At 45.6% G+C, this 17,146-nt stretch overlaps 1 protein-coding gene across 1 annotated transcript in view; it reads right to left on the bottom strand.

The window, feature by feature from the left end:
* LOC111961806 (formin-binding protein 1-like) overlaps window positions 1–17,146 on the bottom strand; it is a 111,237-nt gene that overhangs the window by 30,010 nt on the left and 64,081 nt on the right. Inside the window, 2 exon segments of the mRNA XM_070442808.1 lie at window positions 10,238–10,342; window positions 12,939–13,001. Of these exon segments, the coding sequence (XP_070298909.1) occupies window positions 10,238–10,342; window positions 12,939–13,001 (168 nt within the window).

Here is a 17,146-nt window from a genome sequence, read left to right as displayed (position 1 = left end):
TACCAGAAACACCCACCACCAAAGAAACCCAAAGCGGAGTGGAAAAGGGCAAGCAACACAGCTAGCAAGGCAGCGCGAAGAAATACAAAAAAAAAACAAAAACCAGAACTGATAAAGGATACAACCAGGAGTGCGGACCCTCCCTTGGTTGACTCTGGGAAAGTAGTGATGCCGTGGAGCTGCTATATAGCCCCCTGCTTTCAGACCCAGTTGACAACGGCTAGGGTCGATCAATATATCGCTCTCTGCCCCTCCAAGCCGTACGAGAGGTTGGAAAGAGCGGCAGCAAGGCAAGAGAGAGGCGGAAAGGATGGAACCCAATACGCGGAGTGGTTAAGTGTATGCATGGAATGAATATTACATTATAACGGAAAAACTGAACACTTGAAAATACAAAACAGATAAACGAAGTGCCAGAAGACAGATAACAGGTACCGTGTGGTGAAAAACACAAACACCGGACAAGGGCAAACACCCACCAACACCACGTGAAACCCAGGCGTGCAGCGGCGGCGACGTGTTGGCCTAAGTGATGAATTCTCAACTCAGAGGACAACGAATGTCAGAACGCCCATAAGACATCTGTAGTGGCGGGGGTTAACTCGATTGAGACGACTCATACCCAGGCGGAGTTTGGAAAAGCCGGGTTAGGCGAAAACCCCATAGAGCAAATATCGCCCACAACATCCACTCAAACTAATGCACAACCTAACTCAGTGAGAAAGACCACCCAACTCACGCCAGCTGACCAATCGATAAAATAACATCACAAGACAAAAGGAAAAACAGGTCAGAACGTTGAAGAAATCCATCATGTTAGGGTCGTAATTTATTGTTCAATAGAACTGTGAAGAATCAGTCACGAGTATCAATGAAGATTTGTCGTATGCATATTGCTGGGTCATTCAGATTCTTAAACCTGGTGATAGGAGTCAGGTGCGTATATATTCAACATCACTTGACAATCAAAATTCGGCTTGAAGATCGGACCAGATTAACAGAATAAAATAGGCTTGCTCTTACTCTGTCCAAAGTGTATTCGGAGACGTCACTGAAAGATAAGAGGCCTAAAATCTATTTGTTCCATCCCTTCTGGACACTCGACTCCTTCACATACCTTCGTAGAAGTCGGATAATACGCTAACCTTGAGTGAGCGATACAGAGTATGGTATGGCTCCAGTCAGGCGCCGCGGGGTGACAGGGTCAGACCTGGTGTACTGTAGGGAGAGACAGACAGGGAGCCAGGCCAGGTGCTACTGTAGGAGGAGACACAGCGTCAGAGTCTGTGTACTGCTAGGGAGGAGAGCGACAGGCCTGGTTTGAGCTTGTACGATGGAACGGCACAGCGACAGGACGCCCTGCCCCTTATATAACCGGCTGATCATGAGCACCTCACTTCTAGTTTCTGATCTCCAGCACCAGGTGACCCGCTGCACTCTATGGTGCAGTGACTGTCTGAAGGATCACCGATGACAAACAGATGACGCATGACCATAAAGCCGCACTTACACATATCTTTAGTCTATGTCCGTGCTGAAGATCTCCTCTTTCCCCTCTCAGTGTCTACGCCGAGCGGAAATCGGTGCGACGTGTACTTGGAAGGCCTCTATTATAACCTACCATTTCTGCGTCTCCGTGATGTACTTCACTCCCTCAAACATGTGACACGCGTGTGCTAATGGCTGTCTACTGCCTACCTTGCGGCGGATCATCTCTTCCAAGAACACCTCTTCAATCTGGAAAAATGCGTTTTGGGGTCGAGGCGCTTCGGTTGGCTTCAAGCAGCGCGTGCTCCTCCTTTTCATGCTGTGTGTGTTGCCGGGTGTGGTGCGTAGATGTGCGCCTGAGCTCCACTCTGTTCCACATTACCAGTCTCGTCTCCCGTGGTGGTGTCCAGCCGCGCCCTGTCCACCGCGATGGCTGTCTTCGTGCGTGTGCTCCCTCCCCTACCAGAGCTGTGCCTGCCCCTGCCCCAGCGCCCCTGTCTAACTGTCGTGCTTGCGTGTGTGTGTGTTGTCCGCTCAGTGCCCGTGTCGTGTGCGTTGTCGGTTGCGTGCGAAGCCTTTGCGTCGCTGTGCCGCGTGCGTGCGTCCCCAGCCTGCCTGTCGCTGAGCTGCAGCCGCGCCCTGCCCCAGGTGCGACTCAATCCCGTGTCGTGTAGTCCACCAAAGCCGGCACCCAAAGCAGCTTTCAGCCAGGTTGCCTGTAAATTGTTCCCGATAGCCGTGCATAATGCCTGTCTGTGCTCCGCCTTCCCTAAGTGTGCTCGACCCCGTCAGAGCTGCCCGTCCCTGTCCCCGAGCCGTCCAACGACTGCCCGCCCCTGTCCCCGAGCCCGTCAGAGCCCTCCGCCCAGACAGGAGCCAGCCATAGCGCGTCAGTTCCTGCTCCACGCACTAGAGACCCACCAGGAAGCAACGCCCGATTATGCACCGTCCAGACCAGTTAGACCCGGAATCCCATCCACTAACACCAGCCTAGAACCCAACTGTCCCGAGCCCCGAGACAGAAGCAGCCCAAAGCCTTCCGCCAGACAGAGCAGCCAGAGCCTTCCGCCAACAATGAGACCAAGGCAACTAATCATCAACCTTCCCCAATATATGATCCAGATTTGTTTATTCAAGCCCTTAACGACCCTCATGATTCTCCACATCTCAATAGATGACAATATTAGTACATGTTCATATACATTGCTAACACACTCATTGCTCCCCCGATAATGAAGAAATTATTCACATATCATATTACGTCACCAGCCCTCCGCGGTTTCACGTGGTTTGGTGCGAGTGTTGCGATCTTCGCATCTAGTGATATTTGAAGTTTCGTGTTATCATCTATCCACCTCCACCCAAATATATTCGTAATAGCTACACCCTCATCCCCAATATATTATTATTAATTCTACACAACTCATCCCCGGTAAAATATTCCAGTCGTATTACTAACACCCTTCAGCCCCAATTATATTATATTTATACTTTTCTTAACACCACATTCCCCAAATATATTCCCAGGTAATACTACACCCTCATCCCCAAAATTATATATATATTTAATTCTATCTACCCACTCATCCCCAATATATTCCAGGTAATACTACACCCCTCATAGCCCCAAATATTATATTTTACTTCTACACCACTCATCCCCAATAAATTTCAGGTAATACTAAGCACTCCCATCCCCAATATCATTATATTTAATTCTACACACTCATCCCCAATATATCCCAGGTAATACTACACCCTATCCCCAATATATTATATTTACTTCTACACACTCATACCCAAATATTTTCCAGTTAATTCTACACACTTATCGCCCAATATATTACAGGTAATACTACGGCCTCATCCCCAATATATTCCAGGTAATACTACCACCTCATCCCCAATATATTCCAGTAATACTACACCCTCATCCCCAACATATATCCAGTTAATACTACACACTTATACCCAATATATTCGCAGTAATTACTACACACTTCTCATCCCAACATATGTCCAGTTAATACTACACATTATCCCCAAATATATTCCAGTTAATACTACACCCGTCATCCCCAATATATTCCAGATAATACTATGCCATCATCCCCAATTATATTCCAGTTAAACTACGCCCCATCCCCAATATATTCCTAGATATACTACACCCTCAATCCCCCATATATCCCAGTAATATACATTCATCCCCAATATATTCCAGGTAATCTACACGATTACTACACACTCATCCCCAATATATTCGCAGATAATACTATGCCCTGCATCCCCAATATATGCCAGTAATACTACACATCATCCCCAAGATATCTCCAGTTAATACTACACCCTCATCCCCAATATATTCCAGATAAAAAACTTACACCCTCATCCCCAAATATTCCAGATGACACAACAACACTCATCCCCATATTTTCCTAGGTAATTACTTCCACAGTACTTAACCCTTCATCCCCGCAATGTATTGTGCAGATAATATAGCAGCCCTCATCCCCAATAAATTCCAGTTAATACTATACCCTCATCCCAATTATTCCAGGTAATGAAATTACCTAACCATACACACTTCACTCCCCCAATATATCACGTTCAAGTACTTATCTACAGCTCCACCACTACGTATCTTCACGCCTACCATGCCTACCACTATCCCGTACTAAGCCTAAACCTATATTCGCAGAGATAAGATAGCGTAGAACGACACCTATACCCTACTAACCATTCCAGATATAAGCACAACTGTATCCACACTTACCCACTCTTATTCCTAACATAATCTCGGCGAGATTTAAATACTACACGAATTTACTACACTACCACTTCCTCGATCTCGCCCGATATCCTTCACAGACTAAGAATATAAACCTATCACCGCTTCACCATCCCCCCAACCATATATTCGTATGCCTCAGATCTCCCGCAACAAGGTATTTTGCGGGTAATACTACTGACCCCATTCATTTAACATAACACCCTTCTCCACATGATTAAAATCAGTGCTTAGTATTGGACAGAGTCCAGATATAGGACAATGCTCAATACGGGATGCTGATGTCAATTCAACATCTGTTCGATGTTGGTTCAATGTAATTTCAATTAAATGAAGTGGAATCAAAGTTGATTCAACCAGTGTGTGCTTGAACAGGTGATTGTGTTTTGGGGTGACCTGTGTAAGCGATGAGAAACAAGGTCGAAACTCGAGACAGTTTGTGTGTGTTTTCCCACAGATATAACACATGCTCTGCCCAGTGTGGACCTACCTTGTGGGAACTTCGCTTCAAGGTATGGCAGAAAAATAAATAACAACAAAAACACACAAAGTTAGCCACTTCCTGCTGAACTGGAAGCAGGAAGCTTTCATAGACCCTGCATAGTCATAGCTACAGTCATTGCTCCAGGGGCTCCAGGTGGTAGGCCAATAGGCCTAGTTAATTTACAACTGACACTTGAGGGCCACCGAGCAGTAGGCCATCTTTTTTTCTTTCTTCAGTGCTTTCCAGCGGAGACTACACTTCATAGGATACTCAGTAAAATTCCACACAAAGCCATAATGTCTTAATCTAAGTGGCGAAGCGGCCAAACCGTAATTTGAAGGATTTGTCCGCCAGTGGAGGATAGGTAGCAGTTTGAGGTTGGCACCAGCTGCTTACCAAACCACCAGAACCCCAGCTCAACAAACTCCAGCCTCTCTGGAATATACCCAGTGCTCTGAGATATGGTCCTAACTAAGACTACACGGCTCAGATTCCCCCAGTCCAAATATATCCCAAGTGGAATACTTCTATTATCTTAAAACATAGCAAGTGAGTGTATTTGAAGATTTACGCTACAGTTTTCCCATTACTGAATTATCTGAATTCTCTCAGCAGTGCTTGTCATGTTTTGTCATTGATTATCATGTCTTGTCCCTGTGCTTCCCTCTGCTGGTCTTATTAGGTTCTTTCCCTTTCTCTCTCTCTCTCCTCCTCCCTCTCTCCCTCTCCCGCTCTCTCTCTCTCTATCGTTCCGTTCCTGCTCCCAGCTGTTTCTCATTCTCCTAACGACCTCATTTACTCTTTCACACCTGTCCCCTATTTTGCCCTCTGATTAGAGTCCCTATTTCTCCCTCTGTTTTCCGCTTCTGTCCTTGTCGGATTCTTGTTTGATGTTTGCTGTTCCTGTGTCCTTGTTCCGCCCTGTCGTGTTCTTTGCCTTCTTCAGATGCTGCGTGTGAGCAGGTGTCTAGGTCAGCTACGGCCAGTGCCTTCCTGAAGCGACCTGCAGTCTGTGGTCGCGTCTCCAGTCGTTCCTCTCTATTGACGAGAGGATTTCAGTTTCCTGTTTTGGATTTCCAGGAGAATCATTATTTGTTTTATACTGGAATAAAGACTCTGTTACTATTACGTCGCTTTTGGGTCCTCATTCACCAGCATAACAGAGCTTGAGATGTCATACCACAACACCACAAGAAGACTGCTAAACACACAACCCAACACTTAGCCTATAACCATCAGTATAACAAATCAACACATTAATGGTTAGGGTGGTGACATGTCATGTTTTCCGATGATGTAATACTCCAATGTCTCCTAAATGATGGAGGGAATCTTGTCTGCAGTCAGAGGAGGAACACATGGAAGCGTTTGGTTTGTCAGGATCATCTAGCAGTGTATTACGTGATAACCTCCTCTCCTCCCTTTCTGCATCCTTTGACTCTCTATGTCCCCTATCCTCCAGGCCGGCTCGGTCCTCCCCTCCTGCTCCGTGGCTCGACGACTCATTGCGAGCTCACAGAACAGGGCTCCGGGCAGCCGAGCGGAAATGGAGGAAAACTCGCCTCCCTGCGGACCTGGCATCCTTTCACTCCCTCCTCTCTACATTTCTCCTTTCGTGTGTCTTCTGTGCTAAAAGCCAATTTCTACACTCTAAATTCCAAGCATCTGCTCTCACTAGGAAGCTCTTTGCCACCTTCTCCTCCCTCCTGAATCCTCCTCCCCTCCTCCCCTCCTCCCTCTCTGCTGATGACTTCGTCAACCATTTTGAAAAGAAGGTCGCGACATCCGATCCTCGTTTGCTTAAGTCAAACGACACCGCTGGTTCTGCTCACAGACTGCCCTACCCTGTGCTTTGACCTTCTTTCTCCCCTCTCTCTCCAGATGAAACTTTGCGTCTCTCGTGACGGCGCCGCCAACAACCTGCCCGCTTGACCCTATCCCTCCTCTCTTCTCCAGACCATTTCCGGAGACCTTCTCCCTTACCTCACCTCGCTATACACTCATCTTGACCGCTGGCTACGTCCCTTCCGTCTTCAGAGAGCGAGAGTTTGCACCCCTTCTGAAAAAACCTACCTCGATCCCTCCGATGTCAACACTACAGACCCAGTATCCCTTCTTTCTTTTTCTCTCCAAAACTCTTGAACGTGCCGTCCTTGGCCAGCTCTGCTGCTATCTCTCTCAGAATGACCTTCTCTTGATCCAAACCGTCAGGTTTCAAGACTAAGTCATTCAACTGAGACTGCTCTTCTCTGTGTCACGGAGGCCGCTCCGCCTGCTAAAGCTAACTCTCTCTTCCTCTGCTCTCGTTCCTTCTAGACTATCGGCTGCCTTTGATACTGTGAACCATCACATCCTCCTCTCCACCCTCTCCGAGCTGGGATCTCCGCGCGGCCCACGCTTGGATTGCGTCTACCTGCAGGTCGCTCCTACCAGGTGGCGTGGCGAGAAATCTGTTCTCCGCACCACCGTGCCTCCACCACTGGTGTCCCCCAGGCCTGTTCTAGGCCCTCTCCTATTCTCGCTATACACCAAGTCATTGGCTCTGTCATATCCTCACATGGTCTCTCCTATCATGCTATGCAGACGACACACAAATTATCTTCTCCTTTCCCCACCTCTGATAACCAGGTGGTGAATCGCATCTCTGCATGTTCTGGCAGACATATCAGTGTGGATGACGGATCACCACTCAAGCTGAACCTCGGCAGAACGGAGCTGCTCTTCTCCGGGGAAGGACTGCCCGTTCCATGACTTCGCCATCCGGTTGAACACTCCATTGTGTCCCTCCAGAGTGCTAAGAACCTGGCGTGATCCTGGACAACCCCTGTCGTTCTCACTAACATCAAGGCGGGGACCCGTTCCTGTAGTTCATGCTCTACAACATTCGCAGAGTACGACCCTGCCTCACGCGGAAGCGGCGCAGGTCCTAATCCAGGCACTTGTCATCTCCGTCTGGATTACTGCAACTCGCTGTTGGCTGGCTCCCTGCCTGTGCCATTAAACCCCTACAACTCATCCAGAACGCCGCAGCCCGTTGGTGTTCAACTTTCCCAAGTTCTCTCACGTCACCCCGCTCCTCCGCTCTCTACTGGCTTCCAGTTGAAGCTCGCATCCGCTACAAAACATGGTGCTTGCCTACGGAGCTGTGAGGGGAACGGCACCTCCGTACCTTCAGGCTCTGATCAGGCCCTACACCCAAACAAGGGCACTGCGTTCATCCACCTCTGGCCTGCTCGCCTCCCTACTCTGAGGAAGTACAGTTCCCGCTCAGCCCAGTCAAAACTGTTCGCTGCTCTGGCACCCCAATGGTGGAACAAACTCCCTCACGACGCCAGGTCAGCGGAGTCAATCACACCTTCCGGAGACACCTGAAACCCCACCTCTTTAGGAATACCTAGGATAGGATGAAAGTAATCCTTCTAACCCCCCCCCCCCTTAAAAGAGTTAGATGCACTATTGTAAAGTGGTTGTTCCACTGGATATCATAAGGTGAGTGCACCAATTTGTAAGTCGCTCTGGATAAGAGCGTCTGCTAAATGACTTAAATGTAAATGTAAATGTATTATGTGGCCTGGTTAATACACTAAATTGTGAAAGGCAGATCCTAACAGACCATGATACATAGAAAGTGATGGATTTATTACATGATTTATTACTAATGACATCAGAGTGGTGGCAAATTTATATCCATGATATCATATGCCAGTGTGTGTTTCCAGAATGAGGGAGTGTTAGGAGTAACACAGGTCACATTAAAATAGTAAGGCTTCATCCAACTCAGCTCTCTGATTCCCTGCCTGGAACAAAGAACTGCCACGACAACAGAAACAAGACAAACGTTGAGTAACTGTTGGAAAGAAAAGCCACAGAGTAAAAGAGCAGATGCAGGAAATTATGTCAAAATAAAAGAGAGTAAAAAAACGGAATTAATGCCCGTCCCAATGTCAGCTGGGTATTGTAGAAGAGGAAATGAAATAATGTATATTCATTTTGTTTTCTCCATTTAATCAGAGAGAAAGTGAATCTGAGTAAGTGAGAGGAGGCGAGTGAGGTCATAGTCAGACAGACACGCACACAACAGATACTATGTATGAATAATGTAGGGTGTGTTAACATTACTGCAGTCTTCCATTAGATAGCGACACACACACACACAGAACTGGGAACACAGCAGTGTGTGTGTGCGTGGGGGAGAGCGAGCACCTACAGACTCACGCTTATCTATGAAAGGGCCAGTTTAGACTTTCCACTGGCAATAAACTCTCCATACAAAACTCCAGATCAAGACCTATGTTGCCTTGCCATAATATCATATAGAGAATCACATATTGAGTGTACATGACTAACACCAATCTTCAAATGCATTAAAACCATCCTTGTTATGACTAAAGACTTGTTTGTTTCTCAAAACCAAGCAGTGAATAACTTAATTTCCACTAACACAGGGGACTCAGACACAGTGCCAGACGTGGTAGGTGTTTGTGTTGGTTGCTGAGGGAGAAGCAGGGCTGATGCAGTATGTCAGTTCAGTTCCTGTCAGTCCAGTGCTGTACAGTGCTGCTCTGGTCCGAGCCAATGGCCTGAGCCCATCCATTGTGGCTGTTTGGCCGTGCGAGACTGAGGACATAAAGGCTCCTTGTGCAGGCCTGTATTAGCATCATAATCGGATCTGAACCGTGTCCGCTCTGAGCTCTGAGCCTAGTCCGCTGCTGGGCGGACTGCTGATGAAGCAACACACCGGGGTGGTGCTGACCCATGATGCCTTGCGACATGGCGTGGCGTGGGCGGCAGTGTGTGGGTTAAAGACACGTACGTCAGAGGCTATCCCAATTCCCGACTGATGATTAGGGACACAGGATGTGACATCAACACAAGACCCCAAAGTCTGATGACTGTTGAGATTCACCAGCGAGAGCATAAACGCAAATATGCAGATAAACAACACATTCACACGACACAATACTCATTTTCCAGCATGCAAGGAAGGAAGGTTAGATAGAGACAACAATGTGCACACACACACACACGCACACACACACACGGACACAAAGCTGGTTGTGCTGCCAAGCGACGCACATGGTAGACAGGCAGGTCACAATGACTGGCTGCTCTGCTCCTGGTCTGCCTGGCCAACAGTGATAATGACTCAGTCAGTAAGTCCTGCTATCCGCCGTGGTGAGAAGCAGGAGATCACTATTACTGTGCTGCTGACAGAGGGACACAATGCCAGCCTGTGCAGAAAGCCCTGGAGCAAAACCAACTGTTACTGATGCCTCACGTGGGGTGGGTCAGGGAAAAGAGGGGGTCGTTGTACAGTACATTAACTCTTTTCTCTTTTCATGCACAGAGGGGAGAGATAAAACAAGTATGTTTAAGCAGTGTGATCATAATGCACTTGCTTGTGATTGGTCAGTGGTGGGCAGGCTAGTTTTTGATTGGTTGGTGGTGAGCAGGAGAGCGATGACAGGACATACCTTCTCCACGTCTGCTTTCGTTACATTGATGTCGGCGTCCATTCTCTCAAAGTACTGCTGCGCCCGGTCCGCCTCTTTACAGTCTCTCTCGAACCGCCGTTTACTCTGAGGGGAGAACAGTCGCATAGTTATTTTAGATGTCACTTATACAGTACGGCCTATAGCTCACTAATATAGGCTAATAAACATTTACCCTTTGGGAACTTGGAGAGGGATAGACGTCACATACAGTGTAGGTTACATGGACGTCATATCGTTTTAGACCAGGCATTGTGTGACATAGACGTCAGTTAGCCTACATTGGACATGTGATTCTGACACAGCCTAAGGGTCTCTCTCTCAAAGTCAAGTCTGTCGGAAGATTAAATAAATGTTGGTGACTGTTTGTGCTCAAAATCATCCCTTCTTCCATCCCTCGCTCGGAACAATCAGTGTTTGTTCGTTGAGGGTGCACTCTAACCCTTGCCTCGCTGCCCTGAACACAATGGGAACATTGAGCGCTCAGAGAGGGAGGAGGAGAGGAATGGGACTGTAATGTTTCTCTCTCTCTCTCTGTCCAGATAGTGATAAGGAAGGCCCTGCAATGACTCAAACAATCACAGGGATAGGCTCTCCTTTACAGAGAAAACAAATACACTGACACTCATTCCTTTCACTCCTTCATTTGTTGGCCTCTCCTCCTCCACTCCTTGTGATCAGCTTGGAGGGATGCCTTTATGCTAGGCTTTAGGAATGCACAACAATCTACTGCACTGTCCTTGAGAAACTCAGTCTGAATTAATGCAGTCTTCAGACCTGTTGTTAACCTGTTAATGAGGTAATGTCTTAATCTACCCTGCATATGGAACAGTCTGACGGTTCATTCAACGGTTACGGTCAAATTGTAGACCAATCAAACCTTGGAAACATCTCTATTTGTCCAGGAAGCCTACGGCGCCACAAAACCTCACCACCTCCACTTCCCTTCTTCATTTGATCTAATTTCAATCTGAGATGCAGCTATGACCGTTGATAAACTTTGAGCTCTGCAGTCCTATCCTCAACAATCTTTCACATTCACAAGAAAAAGGGCCATTGTTTTGGTTTAGTTTCTCATTGGGATGGAATGGCTAAGGGATAAAGGCTGTATATTATGAGTGTAATCCTGTGTAAATCCCTGCCTAGTGATTTTTATTAAACACACAGTTCCATACATTCGATACCCACTAATCCTTAAACAGGAGTGATTCCATTCACTGCCAGGTAATGGGCTTCAGTTTCTCCACCTACAATACTGCAATTTAGCAACTACATGCACACTATGACCACTAAACTGTCATGACTATAGTAGTACTATGACCACTAAACTGTCATGACTATAGTAGTACTATGACCACTAAACTGTCATGACTATTAGACTATGACCACCTAAACTGTCATGACTATAGTAGTACTACGACTACTGGGCTGTTCATAACTGTAGTAGTACTACGACTACTGGCTGTCATAACTGTAGTAGTACTATGACTACTGGCTGTATAACTGTAGTTTATACGACTACTGGGCTCATAACTGTAGTAGTACTAGACTACTGGGCTGTCATAACTGTAGTAGTACTAGACTACTGGGCTGTCATAACTGTATAGTACTACGACTACTGGGCTGTCATAACTTGATCAGTAGTACTAGATGTACTGGGCTGCATAACTGTAGTATGTACTATGACTACTGGCTGTCACTAACTGTAGTACTTACGACTACTGGGCTGTCATAACTGTAGTAGTACTATGACTACTGGGCTCCATAACTGTAGTAGACTATGACTAGGGCTGTCATAACTGTTGTAGTACTATGACTACTGGCTTCAACTGTAGAGTAATTCTCTGGGCTTCATAACTGTAGTAGTTACGACTACTGGGCTGTCATAACTGTAGTAGTACATCGACTACTGGGCTGTCATAACTGTAGTATTACAATGACTACTGGCTGTCATAACTGTAGTAGTACTAAGACTACTGGGCTGTCATAACTGTAGTATACCTATAGACTACTGGGCTGTCATAACTGTAGTAGTATATGACTACTGGGCTGTCATAACGACGTTAGTACTAGACTACTGGGCTGTCATAACTGTAGTAGTACTATGAACTACTGGGCTGTATTAACTGTATAGTAATATATAACTATGCGCTTCATTAACTGTAGTATACTATGACTATGAGGGCTGCAAACTGTAGTAGTACTATGACTACGGGGCCTGTCATAACTGTAGTAGTAGCTAATGACTACTGGGCTGTCATAAACTGTAGTAGTACTATCGACTACTGGCTGTCATAACTGTAGTAGTACTAATGACTACTGGCGGTCATAACTGTAGTAGCTATGACTACGGGCTGTCAAACATGTAGTATGTACTCACATACTGCGGCGCATACTGTAGTAGTACTATGACTACTGGGCTGTCATAACTGTAGTAGTACTATGACTACTGGGCTGTCATAACTGTAGTAGTACTATGACTACGGGGCTGTCATAACTGTAGTAGTACTATGACTACTGGGCTGCCATAACTGTAGTAGTACTATGACTACGGGGCTGTCATAACTGTAGTAGTACTATGACTACTGGGCTGTCATAACTGTAGTAGTACTATGACTACTGGGCTGTAATAGTATTATAGTAGTACTACATACTCAGTAATACTACTCTATACAGTACTTACCGACTCCAGCTGTTTCCACAAGCTCTCAATCTGTTGCTGCGCTTTACGTCCATCATGGAAGTGCTGATGGAGAAAGAGAAAAAAGTTATCACAACGTTTGCTCATAAATCATATCTACAAGAGCAGTGGGCGTGTTGGGGGTAAAGAAATATAGTGATAAAACAAATTGAAGGAGAGAAATTATGAGTTTTTTCTTGATGAAAGAGATGGAAGGCAGACGAGATGACGGGTGACTGATGTTTCTGTTGGATGTATGATTCATGCTGTGACACACCAGGAGATTATGGTTACAACATGAAGCCCGCCACACATACTGATTAAAAGCAGCTACACTGTGAGATGCAGGTTAGCCTCACCATGTTCCAGACCTAGGGCTAATACAGAAGACCAGGCTTCCCTAACTGGCGGAATTTTCATTGTTGTACATAAAAGACTGTAAAAACACCAGAAAATCAGCTCCAAGTGATTTACATTTTGGAAATCTGTTCCCAAGTATTCCCACGCGTAATAGAGACAGAATCTTATACAAATGTAAACATGGTTTGAAATGATTGTTTATGTCAAATATTATATCTGTTTGGGCTTCTTTCGGTCAATTTGCAGTCTCCAAATTATTTTGTATTATTTTCCAGCCCCATGACCATCCGCTCAAGAAGAAAATTGGCCCGCGGCTGAATCTAGTTGATGATCCCTGCAGTAGACGTTTGTACTTCATCTCAGTAGACGTTTGTACTTCATCTCAGTAGACGTTTGTACTTCATCTCAGTAGACGTTTGTACTTCATCTCAGTAGATGGCACAGATTTGATTACAGTGACAGACCAATTGGCAAAAAGCACTAGATCACAGGTGCACAGCTACAGCCTGTGACTTCAAAATGACCTGTCCATTCATCATCAAAAGGATTGTCCCAAAACAGATGGAGATTACAACTTTCTGCACCTTTCTGCACCTACAGATGGAGATTATATTACTGCCCTTTATTAGATTGAAAAGATGATGGCGTTTCAGTCACAATGACCTTCATCATTGGTGTAGAGGAGCGTTACATGTCTGTGTGAAAGCGATGCATTATGTCCATGAGCAGAACAGAAGCTGGTTGATTGGTTAGAGTGTAGTACCTCAGAGTCATGTGTCCTGACACTAGTGACATATTACAGGAAGGTGAGAGAAGCTGCTGATGGTTACCCTGCCTGGGGACAGGACACCCATCTTAATTTCCCCCAAATGTTACACGGGTGTACTGAGGCATGACCAACATATACAGTGGCAAGAAAAAGTATGTGAACCCTTTGGAAATACCTGGATTTCTGCATAAATTGGTCATAAAATTTGATCTGATCTTCATCTAGATCACAACAATAGACAAACACAATCCGCTTAAACTAATAACACAAAAACAATTCTACGTTTTCATGTCTCTATTGAACACACCGTGTAAACATTCACAGTGCAGGGTGGGAAAATTATGTGAACCCTTGGATTTAATAACTGGTTGACCCTCCTTTGGCAGCAATAACCTCAACCAAACGTTTTCTGTAGTTGCGGATCAGACCTGCACAACGGTCAGGAGGAATTTTGGACCATTCCTCTTTACAAAACTGTTTCAGTTCAGCAATATTCTTGGGATGTCTTTTGTGAAGCTATCTCTTGAGGTCATGCCACAGCATCTCAATCAGGTTGAGGTCAGGACTCTGACTGGGCCACTCCAGAAGGCGTATTTTCTTCTGTGGAAGCCATTCTGTTGTTGATTTACTTCTGTGTTTTGGGTCGTTGTCCTGTTGAATCACCCAACTTCTGTTGAGCTTCAATTGGCGGACAGATAGCCTAACATTCTCCTGCAAAATGTCTTGATAAACTTGGGAATTCATTTTTCCGTCGATGATAGCAAGCTGTCCAGGTCCTGAGGCAGCAAAGCAGCCCCAAACCATGATGCTCCCTCCACCATATTTTACAGTTGGGATGAGGTTTTGATGTTGGTGTGCTGTGCCTTTTTTTCTCCACACATGGTGTGTGTTCCTTCCAAACAACTACACAGTAGTTTCATCTGTCCACAGAATATTTTGCCAGTAGCACTGTGGAACATCCAGGTGCAGTTTTGGAAATTTCAGTGCAGCAATGTTTTTGTTGGACAGCAGACGCTTCTTCTGTGGTGTCCTCCCATGAACACCATTCTTGTATAGTGTTTTCTGTATCGTAGACGAGATGTTAGCATGTTCCAGAGATTTCTGTAAATCTTTAGCTGACACTCTAGGATTCTTCTTAAGTTATCTTTGCAGGACGGTCACTCCTAGGGAGAGTAGCAACAGTGCTGAACATTCTCCATTTATAGACAATTTGTCTTACCGTGGACTGATGAACATCAAGGCTTTTAGAGATACTTTTGTAACCCTTTCCAGCTTTATGCATGTCAACAATTCTTAATCTTAGGTCTTCTGAGATCTCTTTTGTTCGAGACATGGTTCACATCAGGCAATGCTTCATGTGAATAGCAAACTCACATTTTGTGAGTGTTTTTTATAGAGCAAGGCAGCTCTAACCAACATCTCGAAACTCGTCTCATTGATTGGACTCCAGGTTAGCTGACTACTCACTCCAATTAGCTTTTGGAGAAGTCATTAACCTAGGGGTTCACATACTTTTTCCAACCTACATGGTGAATGTTTAAATTATGTATTCAATATAGACAAGAAACATACAATAATTTCTGTGTCATTAGTTAAGGCACACTGTTTGTCTATTGTTGTGACTTAGATGAAGAGCAGAGAGAGAGAGCGAGAGAGCGAGAGAGCGAGAGAGCGAGAGAGCGAGAGAGCGAGAGAGCGAGAGAGCGAGAGAGAGAGAGAGAGAGAGAGAGAGAGAGAGAGAGAGAGAGAGAGAGAGAGAGAGAGAGAGAGAGAGAGAGATGCCAAAAGACCTAGAGCTACCAGACAGACACAGATAGTGACTGGAAGGATCTAGAGATTCCAGACAGACACAGATAGTGACTGAACGACAGAGAGATTCTAAGATGGCTGCCAGTGCCAGCCTTGCCAAGCGTGGCATATTGCACAGAGAGGACATGGCAGCTGTCGGTCTGGGCATGCTCAGTAAACACGCTGGGTGTTTTTCTAACAGGCCGCACTTGGCCTTCCCCCCTCCAGGGAATTAATGAGAGAGGGAGTGAGAGAAGGAATGGGAGCCCAACTTGGCCAAAAGGCAGAACACGTTTCTCTGCAGTCTTCCCTGGATTGTCTCTGAACATGTCAAAAGATACATAAACGGACAGAACATGGTTTGTTATAAAGGCCTAATTATGATTGTATCACTCCTATTATAAAACATTGTAGAACATTTCATTGAAGCAGTTGATATCAATGAAATGAAAGAAAGAGAGCTATGCCCAGCAAGCACCAGTCTATGCTGGTCTCAACCTCAGTAGCTGTGTGGAATATCGATGTCTTCCCCAGGCGTTCAATAAAAGACACAGACTATTATAGAGAATGAAAAGCCCAGCGCTTGTATTTCAGTGGCGTATCAATGCTTCTAATCTAAATGGCCCGTCAGTAACTCTTGTATTCTGCACACACACGCCGGCCGGCATACATGCACGCACACACACACACATACACACACGAGAAGAACAACAAGGAGTTAACTTCTACCCAATTTATTATTTAGAGCAAATGTCTAGGACAACTTTTCCCAAACTCAGATCTCAGGACCCCAAGGGGTGCATGTTTTGGTTTTTGCCCGAACACTACACAGCTTATTCAAATGATCAAAGCTTGGTGATTACTTGATTATTTGAATCAGCTGTGTAGTGCTAGGGCAAAAACCAAAACGTGCACCCCTTGGGGTCCCAAGGACTGAGTTTGGGAAACCCTGGTCTAGGTTATATGACTGAACTGGGTTTAGACAGTACCTTGGAAATGTCACTTCTCACGTCCTTGTCTTACTGGGGAAACCACGACTATCTTTGGGGAAGCCGAGTCAAATGGGGAAGTCCTCAAACTGTTTTAGGGGAATTCCTTCAGCTCGTAAAGGGAAAGGCCCACCCTGGAGCCGGTCACAACTTGTAGACTTGTTTACGTGCTGCTGTGAGGTTTGTTGCTAACGTTTCTTTGCTACCTGCCAACTTTACAGTTTTTACTTTTTAATTACCGTTTTATATATATATCTTTTTCCCTCTTTCAACTTTTTTCATTTAACTTTTTCACCCAGGACGCT

Source organism: Salvelinus sp. IW2-2015, linkage group LG4q.1:29 (genome assembly GCF_002910315.2).
Source record: "Salvelinus sp. IW2-2015 linkage group LG4q.1:29, ASM291031v2, whole genome shotgun sequence".
NCBI classification, from domain to species: domain Eukaryota; kingdom Metazoa; phylum Chordata; class Actinopteri; order Salmoniformes; family Salmonidae; genus Salvelinus; species Salvelinus sp. IW2-2015.
The sequence above is the reverse complement of the archived record's forward strand: the minus strand, read 5'-3'. Positions and strand labels throughout refer to the sequence as shown.